General features: G+C 45.3%; 1 protein-coding gene across 5 annotated transcripts in view; it reads right to left on the bottom strand.

The window, feature by feature from the left end:
- Positions 1–1,232: 1,232 nt before the first annotated feature.
- ppp2r5eb (protein phosphatase 2, regulatory subunit B', epsilon) overlaps positions 1,233–10,297 on the bottom strand; it is a 45,254-nt gene continuing 36,189 nt past the window's right edge. For all 5 annotated transcript variants that reach the window (XM_041953349.1, XM_041953347.1, XM_041953345.1 and 2 more), the window contains exons 5-14: positions 9,667–9,759; positions 9,427–9,557; positions 8,089–8,148; positions 7,074–7,182; positions 6,458–6,511; positions 5,958–6,008; positions 5,699–5,818; positions 5,445–5,572; positions 4,465–4,566; positions 1,233–3,507 (exon numbers count right to left, since the gene is read on the bottom strand). In XM_041953349.1, coding sequence (XP_041809283.1) covers positions 3,408–3,507; positions 4,465–4,566; positions 5,445–5,572; positions 5,699–5,818; positions 5,958–6,008; positions 6,458–6,511; positions 7,074–7,182; positions 8,089–8,148; positions 9,427–9,557; positions 9,667–9,759 — 948 coding nt within the window. In that variant the 3' untranslated portion in view covers positions 1,233–3,407. The remainder of the gene's footprint in view (positions 3,508–4,464; positions 4,567–5,444; positions 5,573–5,698; positions 5,819–5,957; positions 6,009–6,457; positions 6,512–7,073; positions 7,183–8,088; positions 8,149–9,426; positions 9,558–9,666; positions 9,760–10,297) is intronic.

The raw sequence follows: 10,297 nt of genomic DNA, 5'->3' as shown, positions 1-10,297 counted from the left end.
CAGCAGTCACATTGGTCAAGTCACAGCTGATGAATTAAAGGTACCAAATGTTAGTTTTCTCACTTCCAGAAATAAAGAGAACATGTTTAAATTATGTCTCTTGATGCCTCATTTTTCTAATTATCAACAAATCAGACTCAAACCAGCAGTGAACGTATCCACGGACAAGTGGATCACAGGCTGAGCCATAGAGCTCCATTTAAATCCAAAGGTGGATTAATCCGCCGCTGAAAATAGTCCCCAACTGGGAGTCTCTGCCAGGTGTGTCTGGGGGCACGTGGGTGGGCAACAGGGGGTGCAGGCAGTATACATGACACTGGTGGAATGAAGTGGTGACATTAAACAAACACGTCATCTCAAGATGCCAAACAGAACGCTTTCTGATAACTTGCGCCCCCTGCTGGAGGAGTTAGGAGTCAACAATCAATGCTGGTATAAAACAATCAGTCAAAAAAATGTTTTTCAAAAATTGTGACTCACCTGCATCATGAGGTCCCTGAGCACACAGCCATTAATGTGCTGCACAGTCTTAGGCTGATGGGTCCAGTGATATGTGAGATTAGCATTAGCATGACCCGCTCCAGGTCTACACCTGGCAGAGGTAATAAATCCATTTCATCCGGTTTGTCGGTAAAAACTAAAGCGAGCAGCTGTTGTTTTGAACGTTTAACATCACACTCACTCATCACGCACTCACTGTAAGTTGCTTTGGACAAAAGTGTCAGATAAATAAAGGTTATGAGATGGACCAATGGGCTTGGAGCAGAGAGCCACAGACAGGAAGTCAGACGGCACAAAGAGAGGATTTGTTTACAATAAGAAAAACATGCACTGGACAGACAGACAGAGAGACACACACACACACACACACACACACACACACACACACACACACAGTAAATAAAGCAATCCAGCATCTGGGCTTTATCACAAAACAGGTTTAATTTAATATCTCTTTATTTTTTAAAATAATTAAACATTTGTATTTCTCCAACCCTTTTTTATCTTTTTTTTTCAGTTTTTAAATCATATGATATCTGGGCCGTTCTAAAGCACACATTAATTCTGCGAGGGAGGAGGGGGGAGGTTCGCCGTCACACCCCCAACAGGGCAAAGTGGTCTGCTCCGTGCCTTCCCTCTCTACTCCCCCCACCCTCCCTCCCCCCTCTGACCCCTGACCCCCTGCCAACCCCGCCCTCACCCACCTCCATCCCTCCCTCCCTCCCTCCCCAACTAAAAAAAATATATCCAATGGTCAAAAGAAACTTCATCAAAATATCCAAAATGAGATAAAAACCAAGAGAAGAGGGAGGAGTGAGAGACAGAAAGAAAAACAGACTAAAAGGGGGGGAACACTATCATAAATACCAGGAAGTCTTGTTCCATAATACCTCTTTATATACTGGATACTCCTCTCCACAGTTTCCTAAGCAAAAAACATAGGCTAAATTACTACAAGATACAAGATTATCAGTGTACTGCATTCAATAACAATGTACAGGGTTGTCTTTTTTTGTCACTGTTGTTGTAATACTGTGAAGTCAACGCGGCGCCCCCCGGTGGGCGGAGGGGGGAAGGAGTGGAGTGAGGCGGGGCGCTCGTCTTTTCACAACAGGGAGGAAGATTTTTGGCGCTCCTCTCGAGATTTTTTTTGTTTGTTTTTGTTTGTAAGTCCCCGTTATGGCCCGAGGGTACCAGTGCCAGACTGATACCGGGGAGACCTGGTTCGGCAGGTCGAGAGGGGTCAAAGGTCAAAAAAAGAAGGCTGAGGGAAGAAGAAGAAGAAGTACAACCGAGTGATGAAAAGCAGTCCATCAGTTTTGGAGGAGGAGGAAGGGGGGGGGGGGGCGTAGGAGGAGGTGCAGATGAACAGAGTGCGTTTACATGCGGAGCGTTCTGGATTGACGCGCTGAACGGGAGTGACACCGGGCGTAAGAGAGGCCAAATCAATGATTAGAAATAAGCAGGAAGTGAGTTCATCCAAGCAACAGCAAAACAGGAAGCAACGCTCGTTCTCGTGTCCCCGCTCAGGTGATCAGTGGTAAAAACATGAAACCATCTGAGCCTTCAATCAACCTCTGATGTTGCCTGACTGGGACATTTGTTCCCCCAGTTAATTCACTCATTAGATCAATTTAACATGTGTAGGATATTTATATGATCTCGTCATATTTCAGATTATTCTGATGACTCTGTTAACCACCAGATGGCATCAGAGTTAAAGGGAAAAATAATCCTCACTTGTGGTCGAACTAATCCTTAATTTTCATTATTTCAAAGCCCAGTTGAGAGCAGAGGCTGGCGGCGGAGTCCGCCACTCCCCCTCCAGATGCAAATGATGTTTACAGGAAGCGGTAATTCATCTCATGATGAGCTGAGTGACGCTAACTAACCGTCAGGCAGCAGACACTCACTTTTTTTTTTTCCTTTCTCTTTCTCTGCTGGTCAGCCGGCCCAGTTTGCGCCGTTGCCATGGCAACATGCGTACATGGATTTAGCATGTTCCTTCAGCATCAAAAATCTGAGCGCAGAATCGCTGACCTTTGACCCTTCCCTGAACACACATGTAAACGCACTCACAGAGGAGATGTGTGTGTGCACTGAGAAAGTCCCTGTTGTCGTTTTAAAATGTGTTCGTGTTCAGTTTTTTTTCCCCGTTTGAAACAGGAAGGAGAACCTGTGGACAGGTGGGCGGGGCCACAGAGGAGAGGGAGGAGAGGGGACCCTTTATCAGTCCGGACGTCCACACGGGGGCAGAAATGACAGATGCACCATTAGGGAGGAGGGAAGGAGGGAGGGAACAGAAAGATGGAGGCAACGAGAGGAAAAGCAAAGAGGAGAACCAGGAAAATAAAAGTTACGCTCGGGACTGTACTGAAGAAGAGTGGGATGAAGAGTTAAAATCAATCTATCTTCTCTTTTTTGTTGTTTTTTGTTTTCCAAGAGTTCGTTTCATGTCCTACAGTCCAAAAGTTTTTTTTTTTGTTTTTTTTGTCGTTTAAATTCCCCTCCCACACAAGTCATTTTCTCATTTTCTATTTTTTTCTTCCTTTTATTATTTATTGTTCTGTTTTTCCGTTTGCAATAATATCAGGTTAAGGGAAAAAAAGAAAAAAATAATTATTTACAGTGCTATTGAAATAATGAAAACAGATGTGATGAATCTACTGTAAAGTAAGTCGCACAAACACAGGAGAAAAAAAAACATAAGAAAAAAAAAAAAACAGTTAAGAAACCAGCGGGCGCTCCGTGTCGGTCCAGAGACGATGGCCTGTGTCGGGGATTCTCGGAGCTCTGGGCAGACATGGCTGATGTGGAGGGGGGGAGCTGGGGTAAGGATGGAGGGAGGGGGAGTCACAGGGGGAGAGCAGGGGGGAAGGGCAGAGGGGAGCGCAGCGCTGTCTTTGTTAAGTTGGGATGATCCCGTCGCTCCTAAGGCCCCGCTTCAGCTCCAAGTCCTCCAGCTTCTTCCACAGCTCCTCCCGCTCCTTCTCCTTCTTCTTCTCACTGAAACAAGAACAACATGGAGCGTTTGAGACACTGTCGCCTGGCTACAAACATCTCTGCCGCCGTTCGACCAGTCAGAGCTCTGTAGTGCGAACGTGGAGGCTATCGTCCCACACAGGGTCGGCAGCGAGCTCCACCCATGACCAACCATTGTTGGTGGTCTCACAGGTACGGCTTTGTGAGGCTCTACTGAGGCGCAGCAGAGCTTTGAGCTAAAAGCTAACATGCTCACAATGACAACATGCAGCTGTTTAGCAAGCATGTTTAACACGTTCGCATTAGTGTAGCATGTTAGCATGCTAACATGTTAGCATGCTAACATGTTAACATGCTATCATGAGCATTTTAACATGCAGGACAGTGGTGGCTGTGGCTCAGGAGGCAGGACAGCTCATTGACTAATCAGAGGGTCGGTGGTTTGATGCCCTGCCTCTTAGGTCTGCATGTCCACGCGTCCCTGGGCAAGATACTGAACCCAGACATCAGGATGAATGTGTTGACACGTGTTGTCCTTTATATAAACACAGAATGTCAGTATATAACGAGAGACAAAGACAAAGAAGTGCATATTCAGCCATATTTCGGCCTCATGGTGGCGCTGTGAAGCTCTGAGCCAACACGCTGCTCTTCAGGTGCATCTCAACTACCAAACATTTAAGTGCTCAGTGGACTCTGAATCCTGATTGGCTAATTAACACCAAATCTTATTATGTGGTTAAGACATTCTGTTGATTCAGTCTACTGAAAGCTTCACAGATATGAGCTTCTGCTTCTCTTCCTGTTTATCCCTCCTTGTATTCCTGCTGTTAGCTGTTAGCGCAGCTCCTTTTATCACCACAGCTAATAGAAATCCTGATATCTGTAAAGTGTGATGTCGTCGTGCTGAGCAGCTCCCTGCAGGGATCATAAACTATCACATTATTCATGACGATGATATGAATGTGAGCGGCTTCTCACCGCTGGCGGTCCGACTTGTAAGTGGCTGTGAGTTCATCGAATAAGGTACTGTTCATCTCCATGAAGGCCTTCAGTACGTTGTACACCAGCGCCACGATCGCCCTGCGAGGGGGGAGGACAGACAGAGATCACACCTCACTTCTGTCGACAGAACATCCACCATCGACAAAACGGTCCATGACTGCATGAAATGTGGACAGTCCATTTAAAGAGCAACTTGTGGGAAGGGCTGCAACAGAACGAGGCAACTCTCAGAAAATACTCTGGATTTCACGGTGTCATATTTCTTTATGTTTCATGGAAATCATGCTTTGAAAAGAAAAGACTTTTTCTTATAGCGTTTGTTGCACAGGCTGTCAGGACGTCGTGCTGCATGAATAACCAACAGGCTCAAAATGACGAGACTGAGGAGGCTGAAAATACTTCTTATATTCTTTAAGAATATGATATGAAATCACCTGGAAATTATTTTCCTGATTTTTTTTGGCTTAAGGTGGACTAATGGGTGCAGGAGGTGGGAGTGCTGAGGGGGCTGAGGGGGCTGCAGCACCTCCTTTTATCATAATTAGAAAATTCATGATAAAAGCATTTAATGTGTCGTCATACGGAGCGAGTTTGTCTCAGCGTCCCTGATTGGCTGTATTGAGCTCTATTAAAAACATCAAAACGTCATCTTTAAATGACTGTTGTTGTTGTCAGCATCATAGTTTGAACTGACTTCCACCTGCAGGTGTTTTCTCGTGCCCGACAAAGTTTCTCTCTCTGCTGTTTACAGTAAACAGAGTCGTCATGTGACAAAGACAGTGAAACCTGATGACAGCTGCTGACGGTCAAATAAAATCCAAAGCCACCACGTGACTGAGCGTGGGAACACGAGAGAAGTGCCAAAGTGAGTTTAAACCCCAAAGAAAACCAGGATAGTTCTTGTTAAACGTCTCTTAGAGTCTTATTCATCACGCAGCTTTTTTAACGTCACTCACGGGTTCCAGTGCTCTTTGGAGATCCTGTAGAGGCTGGCGAACATGATGGGCAGGATGACGCTGGAGTTCTCCTCGATCAGACTCATGATGTACTCGTTGTTCCAGTAGTACAGAGCTCGCTCTGCGACCTGGGACACAGGACACAAACACAAACTGGGCTGAGTGTCTGAGATCCACCGGCCCAAATCGGTTCTGTACAAGCTTGTTTCCACACTTTGAATCCCGACGGGCCGTCAGCGCTGAGCGTCACTGACCTGGAAGTGTGGGCTGGACACACATCTGGAGATCTGTTTGAAGAGCGGCTCCTGGATCTTGACGAACTGTGTTGGCTCGATAACGTCCAGGATTTCCTCCAGCTCCCCTAGAAACATCACCTGCACGGCAGCACGGGGTGAAAGTGTTACTACACACACACAGACACACACACAGACACACAGACACACACACACACACACACACACACACACAGTTCATACAGACACAGTTCAAACTAAAAGACACGACCAGCCTCACCTCTTTTTGACTGCAGGTTTTTGGCCAGAACTTCAGTAAGCCTCTGATGACCTGAGGGGCGAGAAGAGACACAGACTGAGCTCGTGCTGACTGTTCTGGTTTTTTCTCTTGTTATTTCACTGTGTAACTGAAAACTTCGTTGCTTTAACGGCTCTGTAAGATAATGTATCCATCGTTTCCCGAAACTCCTCCTTTCACCTGAGCGAGGCGCTGTCTGCAACGTTTCTGTCGGAGCTGCACCTCAGCTATAGGAAAGCGTGATGTGTGGCAGCTCTGGTCAATGATTGGCTCGTGACAGGTGCCGAAACATCGACTTCAGACAAATTTCTGCGGCATTAAATGATGATTGTGACTGACTCCTGGAGCTGATAGCAAACAGCTGACTCTGCTGCGGTGGAGGCTGCTGCTGAACAGTCCATGCAACGGTCAAGTACGGCAAACATAACTATCATCAGCAACGGCCACAGACAGCTGAGCTGTTGGTTTTAGTTGATACTTACTGGTTCTGTTAATGTTGGGTCTTTCTCTAGGAACTGTACAATGCAATACGCCAACTGCAGGGAGAGCAGAGACCACATGTCAGAACGCGCTTTAGCCCTTTAGCTTAGCTTAACAATGCAACGATAAATGCTTTGTGACAAAAGACCATTTTAACCTGGCAAAGTTTCAGAATTTTCAGCTTTTGTGCGCACAGTATGACACATCTGTATATACAACATTAAACTTTATGGCAACTCCTGCCGAGCAGAGAGGAAATGACACAAGTTTGGTTTTCTTCATTTTTAAATGTAAATATTCCTCTTTTTAAGTACACTCGCATCACAGTGTGACACACACACACACACACACACACACACACACACACACACACACACACACACACACACACACACACACCAGCAAGGCTTTAAGAGGCTGCACAGGTTTAAAGTTTTACACTACTGTTAATGATCTCCAGAAACTCTGTATACATAACTTTGACTGCAGGGAGTTCACAGGAATCACAGAGTTCAGATTTCTAAGAGCTTTTCAAATCTAAACATTAAGAAATTAAAGGTCGCTCTGTGGGACTGTGAGCTGGAGGAAACTTTGCAGGCAGACACACACATATCGTACCTGTGCGTGGAAGAGGGACAGACTCCTGACAGTGTGGAGGGGGATCAACACTTTGACCAGAAACTGTTTATGCTCCGCTTTCAGTGGCAGAGCGAAACCATTGATTATACTGGGAGAGAGAGAGAAGAGAGAGAAAGAAAGCATAAATTAAACATGACCACATGAAACAGCGTCAGTGTGACCCTCTGAAAGCGACTGAAGATCAATGAGCAGCAGACAAAAAGATGTTTATACGGGCGATGAAGCCTGGAGGAGAAAGAAAGATCACTTCCTGTCAGCCGGGACTCGGGCAGTGTTTAGAAAACTGAAAACTGGAGAACTGATGCTCAGAACTGTCACAGGCTCGTCCTTAATCGTTTTGGCTTCATTCTCTTCAGGGTTCAGAGTTTAGGTCCCGAAAATAACTAAACCAAGAAATAGAAATGGTCAAGGTGTCACTGAAGTTCAGTTTGGCTGTGAAATATTGAGGAGCGCAGAAGCAGCTGTAAGGGGATTATGCTGATATATTTCAGACATATTCAATTTGCTTTTTATTACAAATATAAGCAAAAACTGAACAGTGAGAAATCCAGCCTGAAGCCTTTCTGCATGCAGCTCCTGACACAAAGCTGATAAACTGTCTGTGGAAGTCAGCTCTTTTTTTAATGGATTAAAATGGATTTAAAAGGCTGTTGAGCTGAGAGGATTCATTTATTTTTTATTTACAAGTTAAACTCAGCTCCTGACTACCCTCAATCTAACGTCTCTGAACTGTTCCAGGCTCGTTTATGAGGAGCGAGTGAGAGTTTCCAACGTTTCTTATCAATGGTTTGTGTTCCGGGGTCTCTCTTGATCTCCATCTCAAAGACCGTTTGATTAAATGAAAGATAGAAACATCCTCATATTGTTACGACTTCAGGAAAACAGGCAGACGTCCAGGCTGAGCTCAGTCCTGCTCGTGCTCTCGGGTCTACGTGGCTCCAGCCGACAGAACAGAGTGTAAATGTGCGTCTGAGGATCGGAGGCCTTCACATACCTCCCGAGGATCTCCAGCAACTCAGCCACCCCGTTGAAGTGCTCCGTCTCATAAACAAAACTGCACAGAAGACAGAGGAGACAAAAGACAGGAGACAGAAATGAGACTGAGGCAGTGAAAGACCGGACAGCTACAACAAGTGAGCAAAGAAGGCAAAACCAGACGATCTGTGAATGAACAGATGGACTGAAACTAGACACAATGAAGAAGTCCACGTGTTAAACTCTGTGTTGATGCTGCCCTCTACAGAAACCAGAAACTCATATTCCACTTAAAAAAACACCATGAGCGCCTGTATTCACACAACATCCTGAGGCTAAAAGTAGCTCCTAACTGGTGGAGAATCTCCTAAAAATAGACGGTGTGCCAGCCCTAACTTTAGGACTCCGAGAGGAATTCACAGAACACTTTTACACTTAAAGTAGGTCCTAAGTCTGAGGGAAGTTAGAGGCAGCCGAGAGGACTCGTTCAATAAGGATTCAATGGAAACAATCCTCAGTCGTCTGACGGGATTATTCATCACACCAAAAATTCACCCTTCAATGTGTTTGACCATCGCTGAACCAGCTGCACATTAAAGGTGGAACAGAACATTGAGTTCACGGTTCAGTTTGTACGTCAGGTTTAGGGTCATAGCTTGGAAAGTTTTCGGTGCAGCAGGGAAACATTTTAGTCACTTATTGTGAAAAAATGTGAACATTCAATGGTGGCTAATGGTCCATATTCTCACTGTGACATTAAGACACTCATACAGCACATGTTGTAATTCCTGAACAACTTGTGCTCGTTCAAACAGAGCAGCGCGGCGGCCTGACGGCACATGTGAAGGCTCACATCAGCAGAGCTCCAGCACTTTGACCACATGATGAACTCTGTGTTCTTTAGACTGAGCGTGGTCACATAAGGACTCGTCTTCCAGTTTCGGTCTTGTTCCGCTAATCGACACATTCGGGTTGTAAATAAAAAAAACATGTATCGCTACAGCGCTGCTGCATGAGCCAGAGTTTACCCCCCTGCCACTGCAGCACCAATAACTTCAGCTCAGCCTGTTAAGAACATCAGACGCTCCCTTAAAACCACTGGATGTGCATTTTTATCTTCTGTTAAAAACAGTGTACTTTGACAAGAAACTGTCGTTCTACTAAAATAATTAACAAATAAGTGAAATTTCTGTTATTTCAATCGTCAACCCTTCTCCTTCAGATCACTGTCATGATGTTACACACAGGGTTAGAAAGTAAATGTTGGAAAAGGCTTGAGCTGAAATGTGGAAAGGCAATAAAAACCCTGTCACTGGTGTGGAGGAAATAAATGACCAGTTAAACAACGTCTACTCACCGTAGAAAAATATTATTGATCTGTTTTCGTATAAAAGCCCTCAGCCCCAGGAATTTGCCGTAGATTCTATGCAAGACTGTCTTCAGGTAGTCTCTCTCCCGAGGATCCTCGCTGTCAAACAACTCCAAGAGCTGGACGGAAGGAAGGAATGCGGACAGGAAAATCAGAATCAGACCCAGAAAGGAAAGCAGGTGGCGGCTGAAGCTGACCTTTGACCTGAGGACTGACTCTGCAACTCACCTGTAGGACAAACTTCTGGTCTATGTACTTTTTGGCAATGCTGGGCTGGAATTCCTGACTCTCCAGGAACCGGATGAAGAACTCGTATACCAACTGGAGAGGAGAAGAGAAAGACGGACGGGGGAGGGACAGAGGGAGGACGAGAGAGAGGAGGTTGACGTTAAAGAGATAAAAACCTTCACTAAAAGTTCAAAGTTCAGCGTCGTTGATCAGCTGAGTGCTGTGCAGGAAGACTGGTCGCAGTTTGTGTGGGTTCAGTTTTGATTCATGAAAACTGTGATTAACTTTGGACACAAACTAGAGTCAAACTTCCTGCTCTGCAACAACAAGCTGATTAAAAATTTGAAGAGAAAAGACTGACATGTTCCTCCCGAGCCTGTAAACTCACCCCGTAAACACTGGGACTACACCGGATTAAAAGGAAGGGTCAGAAGGGTCAAAGGTCACAAGGGGACGGTGTAGGGTGGGTATAGCCAGGTAAAAAATGTGTGGATTGGCCAGGATGTGGGTAAATAAAGAGGTTTTGACAGAGGAAAAAATCATTCATGACTTTGGAAAAATTGGGCGAATGAGACAAAACAAAAAGAAAAAAGGTTTTACCAGGAAGCTTCTCCTTGAGATTTGCATCTCA

Source organism: Chelmon rostratus, chromosome 15 (genome assembly GCF_017976325.1).
Source record: "Chelmon rostratus isolate fCheRos1 chromosome 15, fCheRos1.pri, whole genome shotgun sequence".
Taxonomy (NCBI): domain Eukaryota; kingdom Metazoa; phylum Chordata; class Actinopteri; order Chaetodontiformes; family Chaetodontidae; genus Chelmon; species Chelmon rostratus.
This window is presented reverse-complemented; position numbering and strand designations above follow the sequence as displayed.